At 49.7% G+C, this 19,511-nt stretch overlaps 1 protein-coding gene across 2 annotated transcripts in view; it reads left to right on the plus strand.

Moving 5' to 3' along the window:
- The first annotated feature begins 12,326 nt into the window (after positions 1 to 12,326).
- Positions 12,327 to 19,511, plus strand: part of PDE8A (phosphodiesterase 8A) — a 100,869-nt gene continuing 93,684 nt past the window's right edge. For both annotated transcript variants that reach the window (XM_065872234.1, XM_065872235.1), the window contains exon 1: positions 12,327 to 12,536. In XM_065872234.1, coding sequence (XP_065728306.1) covers positions 12,327 to 12,536 — 210 coding nt within the window. The remainder of the gene's footprint in view (positions 12,537 to 19,511) is intronic.

Genomic DNA, 19,511 nt, shown 5'->3' on the forward strand with positions numbered 1-19,511 from the left:
CTCGGGGATGCACAAGGCAGGGGTAAGTGCAGACATAGATTCAGCAAACCTGGGAGTAAAGATTTCCCACTGGCCCCACCAGAAAACTAGGCAGTTTGGGAGGTACTGGCAGAGCCCTATCCTGGAGGAATAACTGGGGTCCAAGACACCCAAGGCACGTGGCCTAGAACAGGGGGTCCCTGAAGTGCTACAGTTAAGCAGGAGATGGGGCAGCTCTCCCAGCCTGACCCCTAAAGGGAGGGCTTTGTCTTACGCTATCTCAGCCACCTCCTGGTTGTGCCGTTTCCTGCTCTGCAGCATGAGGGACATAATAATGCCTACTGCATGCACGTGGTGAGGGTGATGTGCAGAAACCCAGTCCAAGGCCTAGCTTGCTGTGGCTAAGCCGGTGGCTCCGGTCCGGTTCTCTCACAAGGTTGTGGTCAAACTGTTGGTCGGGGCTGCAGACCGTTGAAGGCCTGATCGGGCCGGAGGATCCACTTCTAAGATGGCTCACCCACGAGGCTGTTGGTAAGAGGCCTCAGTTCCTCTGTACATGGGCCTCTCCTACAGCTGCCTGAGTGTCTTCACCCCACGGCAGCTGGCTTCCTCCAGAGCAAGTGATCCAAGGGACAGAATGAGGTGGAAACCACAGTGACTTTTACCATGTAGCCAGCCTTGAAGTCACATGCCGTCATTTCTGCAGTGTCCTGCAGGCCACAGCGCCGTGCGCTATTTTTTAGTTTTTTGTTTTTTTTTTCTTTGCCGCACCGTGCAGCATGCAGGATCTTAGTTCCCCAACCAGAGACAGACCCCGTGCCCCCTGTAGTGGAAGCCCAGAGTCTTAACCTCCAGACCACCAGGGAAGTCCTCACAGCGCTATTTAACAGGGCAGGGGCTACACAAGGGTGCGAGTACCAGGAGGTGGGGCTCGTCAGGCTCTGTTGGGGGTTGGGACCACGTGACCGCACAACCGCTGAACCAGTCCTGGAGCACCTGTTGCCTGACTTCTTGTCATGTGACGTAAGAAGTCCCGTTGTTACTGTGCTGCTTACAGCCCAAAGCATCCTGATAGCCCTTCCCCAAAAGTCCTTTGTTTCTTTGCTTAAAACAGCCAGTGTTGGATCCTGTGACTTACAAACTAAAGTCCTTGACTGATACCAGAGAGTAAGTTTAGACCATCAGCCTTGAAGAGGGAAAGGTGGGCTCCTGGGCTGCAGGCCTCCTCTGTGACTGTCACTCCAAACCTCACAAATCTGACCTGGTTGTCCAGGGTCTAAGAATAAGCACTGTGAGGGGAGAGAAAACCTGGCTTTTCCCTGCCTAAATAGTCACAGTCAGGTAAAAATACTAAAGAAAAATCCTTGCTGCAATGACATGACTTTGGTTCTGCCTGATTCTCCAGCTAGCTCTGTGGCTGAGTCTCTGTGGAGGGATGGAATCCTTCTCCTTCTTTCTCTCCTGGCTGAGATTCCCTGCTTCCCTTTGGGATGGGGCTGATTCCAGCAGAGATGCCCAGGTTCTATCCCTTGGGTGGCCAGCAACCAGGAGGATCTCACAAGTTGCCACCGTGGGCCAGCAGAACACTAAATTTACACAAGTCTGGTCTCCTACCAAAGGGAGGCCAGAAATCAGGATTCTCCGAGCTCTCTGTAGCCTTCATGTGGGACTGGCAAGTTTTCACATTTCAGAAGGAAGAGGAGCCTCTTTGAGCTCACCCTCTGTGATCTTCTGGATCAGCTGCAGCTGGGAGCACGGTAGTTGGGTGGCCCATGGACGCTGGCAGCACCATCACTGCCAAGCTTACTAATTATGTACTGGGAAAGACTCAGACCCCACCCATGCAGAGGGACAGGCTGCAGGGTGGGAAATTATATAGGGTCATCTTTTCTCATTTTAATAAATTTATGTATTATGTATTTATTTTTGGCTGCGCTGGGTGTTCGTTGCTGCGCGCGGGCTTTCTCTAGTTGCAGCGAGTGGGGGCAACTCTTTGTTGCGGTACGCGGGCTTCTTATTGCGGTGGCTTCTCTTGTTGCGGAGCACGGGCTCTAGGCATGCAGGTTTCGGTAGTTGTGGCACAGGGGCTTAGTTGCTCCGCGGCATGTGGGATCTTCCCGGACCAGGGCTTGAACCCGTGTCCCCTACGTTGGCAGTCGGATTCTTAACCACTGCGCTACCAGGGAAGTCCTCTAGGGTCATCTTTATCCAACCCCATACTCCCCTTCAACTCAGAAGTTGTGTGTGACAAATGAAGCATTTCTTAGAAAGAAGAAGTGATGTCCATCACTGCGTAAAGGGCTCGCGCAAAGGGGTAAAGGGGTATATGGTGGGAGAGAATGCAGCAGCTTGGGGTCCTGGCTCCACCACACGCATGGTGTGGCCTTGGACAAGTCCCCTCTTGCCCCTTTGAAAAGAGGAGCTGGATCACAAAATGTTAGATCTAAAAAGGACAGGGAAGTTCATCTGGTGGCCTCATATGTCAGGTAGAAGGCTTTGGGCTGCAGATAACAGAAGGCCCAACTAAAAATAGCTTACACAACGAAACTGTTTTACGCCACCTAACAAGGAGTTCAGACGTTGGGCGGTTATGGAGTTACACTCAGGATAGCGAGGACGCAGGTTCTGTCCATCTTTCCACTCTGCCGCCCTCAGGTGTTGGCAGCTCTCCCTCACGGTGGTCAGGTTGCTGAAAGAGCGCCAGGCATCCCTTTCTTGCCCACCCATTCTGTAGGCAGAAAGCAGTCAGATGTCTGTCTCGTGTCCCTATTTTCAGAGTGAGGAAAACCTTCCCAGAAACCCCTCTCTGCACCATCCCCCAGAGACCCCCTACATCCCATTGACCAGGGGGTGTCGCGTGCTCATGACTAAACCAATCCCTGACACGGGGAAAGGAGTGACTGCGATTGGCTGGAACCAATCAAGCATCACCCCGTGGGCTGGGAAGGGCCCGGGAAGCAGGTGAGAGGAGAACGGCTCCCCAGGCCCTTCACGGTGTGTTGGGGAGGAAACACACCGTGTCTGCCATGGCTCAGCTCCTCCTTTCATAGGTGGGGACTGGAGGGGGAGGGGGACTTTCTCAAGTCAAGTCACACAGGAGCTGGTGGCAGTCAGGGGTGAATGCAGTTCTGACTCTTGGGCAGGCTGTTTCATCACAACCTGTTGGTCCTGGCCTAGGTGATCTCGAGTCTGGAACTAAAAATCTGATTCTCTCTGAAAACTTTTCTCTCTAGAGTCACCTTAAGTCCATGGGCAGCCTGGGACATAATTCTCCAGAGTTAACTCAAGCCCTTGAAGTCTGGCTCAGTAGGAGGCAGACAGGCTTCCCTGCCTTAATGAGAAGTTGCTATGGCTCGGTAGTTAAAAGCTCTGAAGGCAGGCAGAGCAAGATCAGACCCCATCCCTGCCTTATCCGCTGTTTGTTGAGCCCAGCGGACTACCCCGGCAGCAGCTGGCAGTAACACCTTCTGCCAGTGAGACTGTTCGTAACAGTCACCCCATCAATGATTACATCAATCCATGGCCAGCCAGCAAAATACAAACCACTCGAGATATCTCAGGCAAAGCAGTGCTGATGAGAAGAATTGGCTAAAAGATGCTGGAAGAGCTGGAGACACAGAAGCATGACAAGGGTGTTTCCAAAGGGATCAGGAAGCTGCCAGGCCCCAGAAGGACACACACCTTGCGGCTGAGCTGCTAGAGGTGCCGCCCCTATGCACACCACCAGCTACTGTTGCCACCAACCCAGCTGCAGCCACTGCCGTGAAGCTGCCAGAGCCAGTCTGGCTTTTCCCTTCCTCCTGCATTCTAACCTCCTCTGTGCCTCCATGGGCTGAACCCAACTAGAAACCAGCTGGTCAGAGGAGTGGGATGGAAAAGAAGGGACAGTTGTCCTGTTAGATCATATGTGGGACAGAAACACGTGAGATGAAGGTCAACAGCATGGATCTCAGAGTCAGAGAGGCCTGGGTTGGTGTCCTTATTCTGTGACCTGGAGCAGGTCACCTCCCCTGTGTGAGTTTTAGTTTCCTCATCTATAAAATAGGAATGCTAATACTCATCTCAGAGTTCTTGTGAAGGTTCAAAAGGAAATGATCGTAAGGGGCTTCAGACCAGTGGCCAACAGCTTAGAAGGGGCTGGTTCCTGAACCTACCCTGCTCCTGCCTCTCACTTCAGGGCCTTTGTACTCTGTGCTTTCTCTTACCTCTGCCTGGAATGTTCCTTCCTATATACTTTTTAATGTTATTACTTTGTAGCCCAGACAGGACATTTTTAGTTGCAAGAGACCAAAATTTAGACCCAAAGGGCTTAATCAAAAGCAGAAGTTGTTAAAGCCGAAAAGTCCCAGCATAATTCTGACTTCAGGTATGGCTTGATCAGGGATTCAGGTAATAACATCAGCACACATTAACTCTGGATTGGATCACGTGCCTATCTCGATATCAATTTCTGTGGCTGGGGATGTGGTACATACGAAACATTCCACCCAAATAATTTGCGCTGATACTAGGCGTGACTGTGGTTTCCCAGAGGAAAATTAGGTAGCTATAAGGATGAATGGGTGCTGGGCAGGAAAAACAGCTATCCATTCATATTTCAGCTCAGGGAAAACATCCTGGTGCTCACTCTCCTCTGTTCAAGGTTAAGTCATTTCCCACTGTGCTACACAGTCAGAGCTCCTTGGACGTCACGGCATTCATCAGCTTATAATTGTACTCTGATGGAGCTGAATGAAGGAGTCTGCCTTCCACCCCAGATTGTGAGCTCCATTGATAGGCAGGGGCTATTTGGCCATCACTGTATCGTCAGTATCCAGCCCAGTGCCTACACTTGCTAGACGCTCAACAGAGTCTGTACGTGAAGGGATGAATCTGGGACCCCGGTTATTATGAGGCCCAGCCTGCTACTGTGACTTTTTCCAGCTGCACTGCTTCTTAGGCTGGAGTCTTTCCCCTCCAAAGTCTTCTCTCCCCTGCAAGCAGGCTTGGGCACACTTATACAGGACACCCCTCCCGAGAGAAGAGAATGACAGTTTTCCCATGGGACGTGGGAGGCCTGAGACCCAGAACTCAGGGCGGGTGATTCAGGCCATCAGAAGCAACTTGATGAATCAGGAGAGAGGCCAGAGGAAGAAGGAGGGTTACTTTGGATTAAGAGCTTTAAGAGGAGTGATTCATGATCGTTGCGGCTGACATTTAAAAAGCCCCAAATACTTCTGGTAAACAGTGTGCTGCTTTGCACTTTGCCTCCCGTTTATCCTGGGAATGAAGCAGCCCACAGTGGCTCTGGGGTGTATCATATTTCACTTTCTGCTTCTCAAGCATCAGTGATGTTTGGCTCCTCAGTTTCCCATGTGTAACTTACTATCGCCAAAACTTATTTTCATGGAAGTGCTTGCACAGTAGACAGTTTGGGCTTTGGCGTCAGTTAGGGCACAGTGTGCACCCAGGTTCTGCCGTCTGCTCTCTGTGTGACCTAGGACAAGTTACTTAACCTCCCCGAGCCTCCATGTTCTCTCCAATAGCGAAAAGATGACAACATCAACCTCACAGGGCTTTGGGGATATTTAGACTGGGATGCTTCTTTGTAGTGCAAATTCCAGGTTTAACCAAAGCTGTGGCAGGTGGATGGAAGGGGTGGGAAGGAGCATGTGCGTCAGGTGAGGGAGGAGAACGGGGAAGCCGCAGGGCTCTGGGGTCTCCCTGCTCTACTCAGGGGTGGGCGTGAGTCTGAGTCCCCAGTAGAAAATCTGTGAACTGACGCTGGAAGGGCTCTTTGCCCAGATATAAACTCTGCCAGACACAGGGCGCAAACAGCATGCCTTCAGGGCCTAGGAGACAAAGTGAGACACTGTGTGTGTGCGTGAGTGTGTGTGCGCACACGCGTGTGTATGAAGGTGTAGGGTGACCAGTCGGCCTGGTTTGCCTGGGACTGAGGGTTTCCCAGAGTGCAGGACTTTCAGTGTTAAAACCTGGAGAGGAGAGTCTTGGGCAACCTGAGACACGGCTGGTGACCCTGTAAGTGTGTCTTTTTCCCGACTTGTGCCTGGAGCCCAGAGGAGCTTCAGCACCCTGAGGACTCCAGGGCCTGAGCTTTCACAGCCTCAGGAGTCAGTGCCAGGACCCAGCTGTTAACATGGTGTGGGGTGCCAGCAAAAGAGAGAGTGGGGGGTGATCTCACTGCCTCACCTCAGAACCCCCCTCAGACACTCCCAGAAGTAACTGGCTGAAATGTTGCAGGAGGCTGGAGGCCTGCCTTAGCAGAGGGGGAAAGAGCCAGCAAAATGTGGGTCATTACCACCATGGTGACCAAGGTGAGGTCTGGGGAAACATGGGTTCCATATAAGGGCCGAGCCAGAACCCGGCACTTAGTGTGATTTTTGTCATTATATTTTCTATTGGGCCATTGATAGTCTAGAGTACTACTTTTTACTTTTCATCTGGTCACTGTAGGGAAACCTTTCATGTTGGTAACTCTTGAATTGATTTCTGAGTATCCTGAATATAAAGCTACATTACTTGCCATTAATGATCAATTTTATCTCCAGTTCCAGGATCTGTGCTCTAATTTCTAAGCCACGTCTCATTGCACTTCTCAGACCATCTAGATAACACTGGCTAATAGCAGCACTGGTTGTCGCCTTTCGTTTTATTTCTGAATCCATTAATTATGCTCTAGTCAAGGGCTTCTTGGCCTTGGGGCACTCTTTAGAGTAGACCCGCTGAGTCCCAGCCCTGAGGAGTGTTCTAGTGCTTCACTCTTAAATATCCTGAAAGCTCTTAGCTGGAAATAAATATGCTTCATTGTATTAAAGAAGCATCTTCTGTTTTTAAGAGCCTTTGTAAAGGGTGGGTATTGGGTTATTAAAGACCTGCGTCAGCTCTCGTTCTAAAAAACCTCAGTGTCTTCGTCTGTAAAATGGGGGCAGGGGTAGGGGAGCAGGAGGAGCAATAGTAACCACTTCATGGGGCCGTTTTGAGGAATACGTGAGCTCACACACGTGAAGTGCTTGTCACACAGGCTGGCCGGTGCCATCGCTGTCACAGGTCCCATCTCAGGGCTGTCTGGACACACTGCTCTCCTCCTCCAGGCCAGGAGACCCTGTGTTGCTCCCCTGCTCCTGCCCTGAAGGAGGGGCAGTCAACAGCGATCCTGGCCCCCCAGAAACCAAGTGCTCTTTTCAGGTGGAATTTGGCTGAGAGCCACAGGCTGGGCGGTTGGGAGGCTGGGTGGGTTGGGATGAGCCCCCCAGGGAAAGAACAAGAGATGGAGGACTTCATGGGTCCTGGCTGTGCCCCATCCAGCTGTGTGACCTTGGCTTGTCACTTGACCCCCTGTGACCTGCTTCTTGAGAAGGCCATTCCTGAGGAAGCCTGAGGCCAGTCCCACCTACCCGGGAGGTAGAGAGAGGCCAGGGACGGAGCCAGGGCTGGGGCACTGGGTCCAGGGTAGAGGGAGGCATGGACTGTTGTTATTAAATAACAACATGACCTGCAGGGCAGACCCTGTGATTTTCCCCCAAGGTACCAAATTCCTCCCCCACACTGCTCCATGCTTGTCTCCCCCTGCACACACCTGGACAGTGCACTTTTCAGAGGAGGAAGGCAGAACCGGCCACAGAATCTGTGGGATCCAGTGCGACATGAAGAGAGCTGAGGTGTCAGGACTGCGAGGCAGTCCTAGTGGCATCTGGTCCCTGTATTCTTCCCTTCCGGTATTCTTGGGAAATGAAGCAGTAAGTACCTACCCTGGCTGAACTAGTGGAGTTGGTCTCTGACCTTTACAACCAAATACAGCAATGTTAGGAATTTGGGACTTTCTCCAGTAGGTGGGAGAGGATATGACCCCCTGGTGTGGTGGGAAAATGTGGATGGAGCCAGGGAGCTGGCACTGGGGGCAGAGCTCCTTGTTGGGAGTGGAGGAGTCTGAGACGGCCGGAGCTAATAAGGTCGTTTTGAGGAAGGGGGTCCACATTAGGTTGTCAATCCTGAGCTCCAGGAGAACCACGAGTACCAAGGTCTGGAGCCAAATAGACGAGAGAAATGCAGGTGTACGTCTGAATTCTGGTGTGAGAGGACAGCATCTGGGGGCTTCTCTCTCCTGTTCTCACCTATAGGAAGTGCTGCTCCCTCCTTACAGTTCTGGCCTAGGGGTGGATCATCCAGTCCCTCCCTTATCTGAGAAAGGCTGGAACATTCAAACACTTTATTAAAGGCTTAGGAGTACAGACAGAAATAAAGATCAGGAGGCCAGGGGCCTGGAGAGAATGATCAGCAGAGGCCTTGCATCTGGAGGTGGCTGGATCCCCCTTATCCAGGAGCAGAGGGCATGTCCAAAGAGTTCCCCCTTCTCAGTCCCTCAGCTCAGCCAGGCTCTATGTTTTCATTTCCCCTCATCCCTTCTGGAGCTGGGGTGGGCTGAGGGGTACATAACTTTTTCACCAAGCAATTCAACTTTTAGGAGTCCACCTTACAGAAAAAGATACATTTAAGGATGTTCACGGCAGCCCTATTTGTGATATCCTAATAGCTGTGTGTGTGTGTGTGTGTGTAATATTTAACATAGAAACAGGTCTGGAAGCATATGGTCCAAACTGTTAACAGTAGTTACCTCTACGGAAGGAAGGGAGTGGGGAAGGAAGAGAGACTCTCCTTTGCCTCTGCACACTTTATATACTTCTGCTAAGTTTGATTTTTTATTTTTTTACTATTTTTCTAGCACGTATTAATGTGTAAATTATAAAATGTGTAATTTTAAAACAATTTAAAAATTACATTGTAGAAACCTAGGGCAGGACAGGAATAAAGACGCAGACGTAGAGAATGGACTTGAGGACACGGGGAGGGGAAAGGGTAAGCTGGGACGAAGTGAGAGAATAGAATTGACATATATACAGTACCGAATGTAAAATAGATAGCTAGTGGGAAGCAGCTGCATCGAATGGGGAGATCAGCTCGGTGCTTTGTGATCACTTAGAGGGGTGGGATAGGGAGGGTGGGAGGGAGACGCAAGAGGGAGGGGATGTGGGGATATATGTATACATATAGCTGATTCACTTTGTTATACAGCAAAAACTAACCAACATTGTAAAGCAATTTTACTCCAAAAAAGACATTAAAAAAATTACATTGTACAAAATTTTGAAAGCTAGAGAAAGGAACCTGGTGAAGTCTGATGCCACAGATTTGTAGGGGTATTGAACCTCGGGGTCATTTCATTTCCTCAAGCAGTTGCTGGCAGTCTGTGGGGAGGCCTGGAGGAAGGTGGTGTGGAAAGGACCCAGGAGAAGGTGGCGAGCTTGGGGGAATGGATTGGGGGTGGTGGAGCAGTATGTTCTCCTGCGTGCCATGGAACTTCCGGGTACCCACATGGCTGGGGGTGCCTTTCCAGCAGGAGTGGGATTGTTCGTGAGCCCCCTACATACCCCACGGGCTGGGATTCTTCATAGGGGTTCAGGAGTCCTGGGTGAGCCAGTGGGTGGCCCATGCCAGTGAGGTTTGGGTTAGTTCTGTCATTGTGACCCCTTTTGTGTCCCCTGTCACTGAGGTCTGGGGAAACTGGGTAGAGAAGTGTTCAGGGACCTCGAGGTGCAGATTATGGCCAGGGAAGGAGGGGTGGGGTGGAACTGATGTTAGGCAGTTGAAGCTGATGGGGGGTGGCAGGGAGAGACTGTGACTTCCTGGAGTGTCCCAGGCTGAGTTCCAGAGTATGGATGAAAGTGAGTGGGTGGTTGTTCCTTGTGACCCCAGAAGTGGGCAGAGGACTCCTACCGTTGCTGTCTGCTCCTGCTTTGTTCTTAGCCTTCGCTTTCTAAGTCTAGAGTCTCCCGATTGCAGAGCTGGAAATCAGTTAACGCTGCTATCCAACAGGTCTCTGGCAACAGAGAGGGCAAGAGTCCAGCTCAGGACAGCAAAGGGCAGCGCAGGAGGCCAGCAAGGCGGTGCTGGGGATAAGGGTCCCCACCCCGAATTAGAGCAGGGCTCAAGGATTTCCAAGGTGAAGCCAGTACACCGAGGTCCTGCCTGCGAAGGGGAGCCCAAAGGGCAGCCTGAAGCCCCTGGAGGAGGCAAGGTCAGTGCAGGGAGTCATCAAGGCCTGGCTTTTCAGTGAGGCGGGGAGGGGAGGACAGAGGGCGTGAGATAGACTTTGAAGCACTCTCACGGTTCAAAGTGTTTTCTTCACCAATTAGTCTTTATTTAGAAGATTGCAAATTCTGCCTGGAAAAATTACGTTCAAAACCCAGCAAAACAGAGGCAGAAAACACTACAATTGATGGTAAAATTCTTTTTCTGTGTCTTTCAAGACAGCTTCTTTGAGCCGCTGGTACTTTTATAAGGCAGGGAGGCACACATAAGATTATTGCTAAATGTGCCTAAACTTGATAGTGTAAGTCAGGTGCCAGTGGTTTGGGCCCGCTCGGCTAGTAAAGAGTGCCAATAGCACAAAACTGCCCTCGGGTTACCCGGCCTTTGAGCTCTGCCGCCCTCGGGAAACTGCCCGGTGCACACCTCCGGCCCGGAATATCCCGGCTCGAGGGGCGCCAGGGCTGTGGATCTCAGGCTTGTCTTGAAGCCCGAGCCGCCGCAGGGAACCCGCCTCCTGAGCCCGTCTGGCAGTCTCAGCGCTGCAGCAGGGACTCCAGCCCGGAGCACGCGTCCGGGTCTTTACAGTATCCGGGCTGGAGGCGGGAGCCCTGGCACCTCAGGGTCGTGCCAGGGCCGTGCTAGGAAAGGTGTGGACGGCGGGAGAGGAAAGGGACCCGTCGCGCCGGGGTCTCGGTTGACCGGGAGCCTCAGGGAGGGCGGGAGAAAGGGTGGGTCCGAGGTGGGCTGCTCCGGGGTCCTTGATGGACGCCCAGGAGTGCCACCCTCTAGCTGATCGTGGGAGGAGACCCAGGCACAGAGAGGCTATGTGATTCGCTCAAAGTCACACAGCGAGCCGCTGGCGATATGTGTGGGGTGTAGTTCTGCCAACGCGTCTCGCGTCATCACATGCCTCGCCCGGCACGGCGGACGCCTGGTTCTGTTCCCGCAAGCAAGGAGCCTTTGGGGCCTTGGGCGCCCCGTCCTTTGGTTAAGAGGAGAGTAGGACGGCGTCCCCAGCTTGCCCCTAAACGTAGCTTCTTAGCATCCCAGCATCCCAGCCTCCCGGTCGCCTGTGTAGGCGGGCATGGTGCTCAAGGTCTTAGCGCCAGAGAGAACGCACAAGGACTGCGGCCCCCGACAATGACGCCCGGACCCCACCTGCCTGGGACCACCCGAAACAGAGGTCCTTCCACCGGCCTCTTTTAATGGCTCCGAGATAGTGACCGTTATCTCTACTTATCTATTAGTCATGCAGCTGCTAAGTTATGGAGCCGGCGCCGGTTTTCGAACCCATTGGTCTGGATTTTGGTGGCCGCAGGGCCGAGATCAGAGCCCACCGGCCCGGGGTGGCTGTGTGTGGCCTTGGGCAAGTCTTTCTCCCCGCAGCCGAGTAGCGCGCCCCTTCCGTCGTGGCCGCGCCTGCTCAGTGGCGGGAGGGGCCCAGGAGGAGGCGGCGGGCACCCCAGCTGCTTTGCATTGACGCCAGCACCCGCTGGAGGTCACAGCTGGGGGCTGGGCGCGGCGTGCTGCCGGGATGACCCGGCCTGGCAAACGGAGCCGGAGCCGCTCCGCCCGCAGCTCCCGGGTGAGCGCCGCCGCTTCAGCGCTTCTCGACGGCACGGCTTCAGATCCGACTGGAGCCGAGGTCTCTCCTTCCCTACCCGGGCGGACGCTGCCTCGCCGCCCCGACCGGCTTCCTCCGGCCCCTACTCCTCAACGGCGAGAGATCTAGGCTAGCTTTCTCCGCCACCAGCCCTGGGATCAGGAGCATTTATTCGCGGGGCGGCAGGCGGAGTGGCGTAGGTGCCGGAGCCTCGAGAGTTGGCTGCTAAAGCGCCGCGGAGCGGGACCGGGCCGTGAGCGGGCGCAGCAGGGAGCTCACCTCCTTCGGGGGACTCTCCAGCTCTCGGGTCGGGAGAGCTCAGATCTCCTCCCCTTAAATTCCCCGGAAGCGCGGCGCGGCAGAGGCGAGCACGGCGATGTGAGGGAGGAGGCCAGCGGCTCCCGCTTCAGGAAGGGCATGTTCGGAGGGGCGGCCGCGGTGTGCTGCCCGCCCCACCGCCCCCTCCCCACCGCCGCAGCTGCTGCTCCCGCACCGCGATAAAAGGGGCGGCCGCACTTCCTGGCGCGAGACCCGTGCTCGCCGCCGCCTGCCCAGGCGGCGATGACACGGCGCTCGCGGCAGCCGCGAGGCGCCGGGCCGGCCGTTTACTGACCGTTTCGCGGCTACTCGCCAGCGTGTCGGCGACGCCACCGCCAGCATGGGCTGTGCCCAGAGCATCCACGCTTCCGAGAGCCGGGCGGTGTACCACGGCGGCAACGAGGCCGAGGACGCGCCGGTCCCCGCGGCGCCGCCGTTGCAGCCTGGCGGGCCGCGCCTCCCACCCGGCCAGACGACGGCCGCCTCGGCCCGGTCCTGCGGCTCCAGCCTCGTGGAGTCCGAGCCAAGTGGCGGCAGCGGCAGCAGCATCGTCAACACGGTAAGGGGTGCCGGGGGGGGGGGGGGGGGGTTGGGAGCTCCGAGGCTGCGGTGTGCGGTGAAATTCGGGCCCTGAGTTGCGGCAGCTTTCCCACAGGGACTGTGGGGCTCCCTCCCGGGCCGCGGTGCCCTGTCGCCCGGCTTTGGATGACTTTGACGGACGCCAGCGGACCGTCTTGCCAGAGCAGCGACTGGAGGCGGACCAACCCTAGTCCTGGGCACCGTGCCTAGTAGGGTTGTGCTTAGGACGCTTTCCGAGCCTCGGCTTCGGTTCGTGGGACACATCCGACCCGACGTGTCGAGCAGGAGGGACCTCTGTGAACTTGACCCAGGCGGTTGCATCCATTACCTCCCAAACAGCGGGTACAGAGGAACCCCCCCCCACGCCCCGCCCTGCACCAGGATATTCTGGCGCGACCCTGAACGTTAAGTCAGTGTGAACTTTGTTCCTTTGGTTCTCGTGGTGGAAAGTGAAGGTCGGCTAGCACTGTGAAGCCGGGGTACTGGACCCTACCACCGTGTTGCGTTTTCCCTCTGTCAGCTTTGCACAAGCATGCAGTTGCAGTTTTCCATTTCTTTGGGACTATTAAAATGTAATCTGGAACATCAGCTTTGCTTCATTGCACATGTATTTGAGGTCCACTTTTATTAGCATGCATGTGGTACTTGAAGTATATGTAGTTAGAAAATAGTATCAGAAACGCGATTTTTGAAGCATTCAGCAGAACAAAGTTAATTTTTTATTAAGCATTCTTACTGGGACAGTTTGTGAAGTAAGCCTTTCTTCTTCCTCCCCTGGAAAATTACCCCAAGCAACTAGGAGGGGGAAGAAAAATCCAGAAATGAAAACTCTGTCTGTGAAGAAATTAGGAGATGTCTGAAATTCCAAACCAGAAAATAAGTGGAAAGGGTTTTTGAAAGATTGGGCCAGGAGTATGAGAGGAAGTAGACAGAAGACACTTGCAGCTGCAGAACTTAGGAAAAGAAAACTCAAGTAGCAAATAGTACTTTCTAAGGTGAGGGGTGCACCCTGGGGTTCAAAGCCAAAATGTTTGGTTTGAAATGGTGGAAATGGGTGCACAGGCTGGTGGCAGAAGCTTCACCGGATCCAGTTTGATACCAAGATGCAGAAGAGCATGGACTGAAGGAGGACTTATCTCAAGTAACGTTTGTGGGGGGCAGGCTGAGCTGTGGCAACAGGAAGGAGAGGACTCTGTGCTGTGAACAGCCCTCACAGCTGCTTGTCTCTTTGGAGAGAGAGGGAAGCTCAGGAATACCTTCCCCCACTCTGTGTGTCCACGTATACCATCCCGCCAGAAAAAGAAAGAACACTCCCGTTCCCCTGAACATGGCTCTGGCTCTTCTCCCAAGTGAGTCTTCTTCAAATAACTGGTCTAGAATAAACCTTCAAAAATGAGTAATCAAAAATGGACCGGTTCAGGATCTAGTCAAACATAATTACTTAAAAGAAGATGAAGAAACATGAAAAAACAGAAAGATGATGATGACCAGCACTCACTAGAGAAACACTGGCACAGAACAAGTGAAAATTATGATGAAATATTTCACAAATTAAAAATGTCAATTTACTGCTGTAAAGAGCTGGAGCACAAATCGGAAGTACAGGAGCTCAGGGAAGAAATGGCAAGTCAGTAGGCAAAAAAACCCAAGTTCAAGAAAGAAAGTGAAGGGAAAAATAAAACCCATCAAAGAAATGAAGGCAAGTTAAAAGTTAACCAAGACAGGGCTTCCCTGGTGGCGCAGTGGTTGAGAGTCTGCCTGCCGATGCAGGGGACACGGGCTCGTGCCCCGGTCTGGGAAGATCCCACATGCCGCGGAGTGGCTGGGCCTGTGAGCCATGGCTGCTGAGCCTGTGCTCCGCAACGGGAGAGGCCACAATAGTAAGAGGCCCGCGTACCGCAAAAAAAAAAAAAATGTTAACCAAGATAGTGTATAGAAAACGGAAAAGGAGTGAGCAAAGTGAAAACAGAAATAGTTTAGACATATGAATGAAAAGTACAAAAATTCCCTGACGAAGGAAACAAATAATAGACAAAATGAAAATTTAAAGGTTTCCAGAAAGGAGAACTTGAATCTACAGTTTGAAAGGATGCACTGTATACCCAGGAAAAATTAACATAGAGCCGTCGGCATTGCAGTGTATCCCAGTAAAGTTATTAGACTTAAAATGTAAAGAATTATTTGGACGGCCAGGCCAAAAGATCAACTAACTTATAAAAGGGGAAAATTTGGCTGTTCCTTATCATCAATCAACATGGGAGAAGACTGACAAAATCCTTAAGAAGAGTACGATTGACCCAAGGATTTTATATTCATTGAAATTGTATTTTTTTAAAAAACAAGTTTTGGGCTTCCCTGATGGCGCAGTGGTTGAGAGTCCGTCTGCCGATGCAGGGGACACGGGTTCATGCCCTGGTCTGGGAGGATCCCACATGCCAGGGAGCAGCTGGGCCCGTGAGCCATGGCCGCTGATCCTGTGCATCCGGAGCCTGTGCTCCGCAATGGGAGAGGCCACAACAGTGAGAGACCCGCGTACCGCAAAAAAAAAAAAAAAAAAAAAAACCAACAACAAAAAAACCCAAGTTTTTAAATATAAGAACTTGAGAAAGAATATCCCCATGAACTCTTCTTGAGGAATCTAGTGAAAGACAAACTTCAGTCCACCAAGCAGTAACTGGAAAAACTCCAGCAAAAGAACCGTTAAAAGCATTGATCAAGTCTGTTTACCTGTAGATTAAAACAAATTTGGAGATTAGTGCAATAGAACAGAATGTGACGGTTATATGACCTGACAATATGAAATTATCTAACCGAATTTGAGAGGAGAAGAGGAAAGAAGATGGTAGTAAATTTAGAATATTCTTTCCTCATCTTTAATAGGTAGGGTTCAAAGGGTATCGTTTAAAGCTAACAGACAAACTACTGGAGGTTTAGGTATATTTAAGAGTACAAAGTTAAACAGGATGTAGTATGATGGACTAAAATAGGACAGTGGAGGGATGGCGCAAGAGAAGAAAATATCTTAATTTTATCATTTCTCATGGGGGATTAAATAGATACTGTCTAAAGAAATAAAGGCTTTCAGATATTAATAAAAGTAACCAATAGATTAGAAAATAAACCATCTGAAATATCAAAATATACACACAAAGGAAAATGAACAGTCTCTACAAAGGATAACAAAAATAATTGATAGAACTAAGGCCACTCTCTGTCATATCAGTAAATATAAATGGAAATTGGAGGTCATCAGCTTGGTCATCAGGAAGTCGAATCACATACTCCACTAATATGGTTCCCTAACAGAAGAGGCACTGCAGTGGGAGCGACACAACAGGACACTCCAGAGAAACGACAAAAATGCTCCCTCCATAAGAGGAAAAGCTTTAAAAATCCATCAGGCTCCTAGAGTGAGAAATTGTCTAATAGAACCAGTCGCATGAGACCTTCTCCCTGGTCCTTTCTTATGCTCGCTGCCTCAGAAACAGCAGCTGGCAGGTAGGGGAGGAAGTGAGGGGGAGAGAAGCAGCACCTGCTCCCCCAAAGGCGTGCTGCCCCGCAACTGGCCCTGCTGGTGGAGAGAGAATCTTCTTCAGATGAAAACTGAAGTGCCATTAAGCTACTGGACTGATCGTTTTCTTTTTAAAGTACCTAAACTCTTTTTGAAAGTTAATGCAGTTAATGCATAACTCATCAGTGTACAACTTGATGAATTCTTGTACATGTAACCAGCATCCAGACCAAGAAGTAGAATATTCCAGGAACCTATAAGGCTTCCTGATGCTCTCTTTCAGTCACCTACTAGTGCTAGGAATCTGTATGTTTCCTCAAGTCCTCAGCTACCTGTTTACTGAAAACCATTTAGGAAAAAGTAACATATAATAGGTGAAACTAGCTACTTACAAAAGTCATCTGCCCTAATTTCATTTCTGAGGGTAATTCATGAATATAGCTTCATGTTTTAGATTTATTCCTTATCACTGCCATGTATGTTTGTTACGTTATCTAATACTTTTTCTAGTAACTCTTTTAAAAATAATTATTTTGGCTGCTTTGGGTCTTCGTTGCTGCACGTGGCTTTCCTCTAGTTGCAGTGAGCTGGGGCTACTCTTCCTTGCGGTGCACAGGCTTCTCATTGTGGTGGCCTCTCTTGTTGCAGAGCATAGGCTCTAGGTGTGTGGGCTTCAATAGTTGTGGCACGTGGGCTCAGTAGTTGTGGCTCATGGGCTCTAGAATGCAGGCTCAGTAGTTGTGGCGCATGGGCTTAGTTGCTCCGCAGCATGTGGTTTCTTCCTGGACCAGGGCTCGAACCTGTGACTCCTGCATTGGCAGGCAGATTCTTAACCACTGTACCACCAGAGAAGCCCTCTAATAACTCTTTTTACTGGAAAAATTTTAAGTCAGCATGATAAAATTAAATTTTCATTTAGCTTGATACATAAAGATATTTTGAGTATATATAGATATACATTCAAAATTTATTATTAATCTCCAAAATAGTTTTGCTGTTATTTGTTATTGGTCTTAGAAATTTTTCTACAAAATCACATGGTCACATCCTAACATTTTTTTTTTTTTTTTTTTGCCGTACGCTGGCCTCTCACTGTTGTGGCGTCTCCCGTTGCGGAGCACAGGCTCCGGACGCGCAGGCTCAGCGGCCATGGCTCACGGGCCCAGCCGCTCCACGGCATGTGGGATCCTCCCGGGCCGGGGCACGAACCCGTGTCCCCTGCATCGGCAGGCAGACTCTTAACCACTGCGCCACCAGGGAAGCCCACATCCTAACATTTTTATATGAGAATTGTGCCTTTGAATGAACTAGAGAAGGCTTACTTCCAGTTTTTTGTATATCATGCTTTCTTTTGAGATTCAATTACGTGTGCTCAAAACCAGTGCTGTTTTTCACTTATTATATGTTATAATTTAATGGCAAACAATTTTTCAAAAGGAGGTCAGGCACTTTCTATGATATCTAAACAAAATGTTGACAATAGCAGTTGACCTGGGGAGCCAAAATACCCAGAGTAGCAACAAGACAAGAATCTAATCAAGCAGAACTTTTCTTGAGTATTTGGCTAATTGAGAAGACACTCAACTGTAACAAAATTAAAGATTGGATCATTTCTTTGGAGATCTTTGAGAGAGAGGTAGAATAGCCATTCAGCTGGAAAGATCTCACAGTGAAATTGGAAAGAGAACAGAATGATATAATATAAGCCTATCAGGAAACCTAGTCAATCTTGATTTTACTCTAACAGCTGGGAGTTATTCTTTTCTTTTTTTCCTTAGGTATTTCCTTTAGGAACATTTATTATGAAAACATGGGGAAATGTTGGGGATTATAGTTATTTAGTAATTGAATTCAGAATTCAGTAATTCATTCAGCAGTTACTGAGCACTGTACTTTCCTAGGTTCCAGTTTTATGAAAGTGAATAGAACTCAGAAGTCAGTCTGGTAGGTGGGGAGACAAGTGCATATAATCCCACTGTGATGAAGATAAACCCAGGATGCCTTGGAAACACATAGGTGTGGCAGCTCATCCATATAAGGGTTGGGGCCGGAGGCATAGGTAGGGTTTCCCCATGATTGGGTTTAGAAAGATGAGGAGGAATTAGAGGAGAAGAGGAAGAAAGCAGGAGTGTGCCACACTGAATGAGTGACATGGCCACAGCAAGCGACATGGGCTTTCAAGGAGTTCTAAGTGGTTGGGGCAGCTGAAGCTTAGGCTTCAAGCACTACAGGAGCCTTGAATGCTATATCAGAGCGTCCAGGCTTTATGTAGGGCAATGTGGAGCCCCTGAAGGATTTTACATGTACTCTATTTACGGGTCATATATTTCCCTCCTTTTGAAACGTAACATTCTGATGTTTTTCTGCTTTGTATTAAATGCATTCCTCACCCCCTCCCAACACCGACAGTATACAGTTTATCTATTAAATTCAGGTAGTGATGACAGAAGGAAGATAGAGCTGACTTTTTTGTCTTGCTGTTCACACCATTAGTACAAGAGACTGTTTAAGTGTAATAGATATGAAATGAGCAGAAAGATATTTTGAAATGTTTTGTGTTCTTTATGTATTTTTGTACATCCTGTAAAAATGTCATTCCCTATACGTTTTCAGGCACTTGTGAAACTTTAGGGGTATGAATTCCTTTTTAGGACTTGTGTGGATGTATTCTCATTATTAATTATTACTGAAGTGAAGAGGAAATGATATCAGCAGATGTGTGGAGCTTTTATTCGCCCTGAATACACTATTCATTTAGACAAAAGGATCATTTCTCAATTCAAATCAGAATATTCTAATTTAAGGCCTAAATCAGTTGTGTCATAATCTCTATGGAAACAAAGCTTTCTACTGTGTAGTAATTGCATAAATAACTCATTTCCCCTGGTAGATACACAAATTGTAGATGCATATGCTTTTTTTTCCATTCTGTCAAGAACTATCTTAAAATAGAAGAGACTTTAGCCAATGACATTTGTTTATATGTTTTATATATAACTTTAAACTTTATATAAAGTTTAAAATAGCTGTTCAAATTTCCTGCTTACGTGCATTTTTGTAAAATTGTTAAGACTTAAAAATTGTTGATGAGCTCACTTTCTTTTCCTGATTGAAATTCTGACACAGAAGATTGAATTATCCTTCTTAGTTCTTAGCATATTAACATCATCTGCCTGTGCAAGGCTCTCTCCAGTTGGGTTGTCTAGTTTTGTCTCACTGATCTTCAGGCATTCATTATATATTATGGGTATGAGTCCTCTGTCGGTTATATGTTTTGCAAATACGTTCTCCCATTCTGTGACTTACCTTTTTAGTCCCTGACTGGGGTCTTTCGATGAACAAAATTCTTAATTTAAAAAATCTAGCTTATCAATCTTTTCCTTTATGGTTATTGCTTTTTGTGTTTAAAAATCCTTGCCTACTTCCCAAGGTTCC

The sequence above is a fragment of the Phocoena phocoena genome, chromosome 2, assembly GCF_963924675.1.
Source record: "Phocoena phocoena chromosome 2, mPhoPho1.1, whole genome shotgun sequence".
NCBI lineage: Eukaryota > Metazoa > Chordata > Mammalia > Artiodactyla > Phocoenidae > Phocoena > Phocoena phocoena.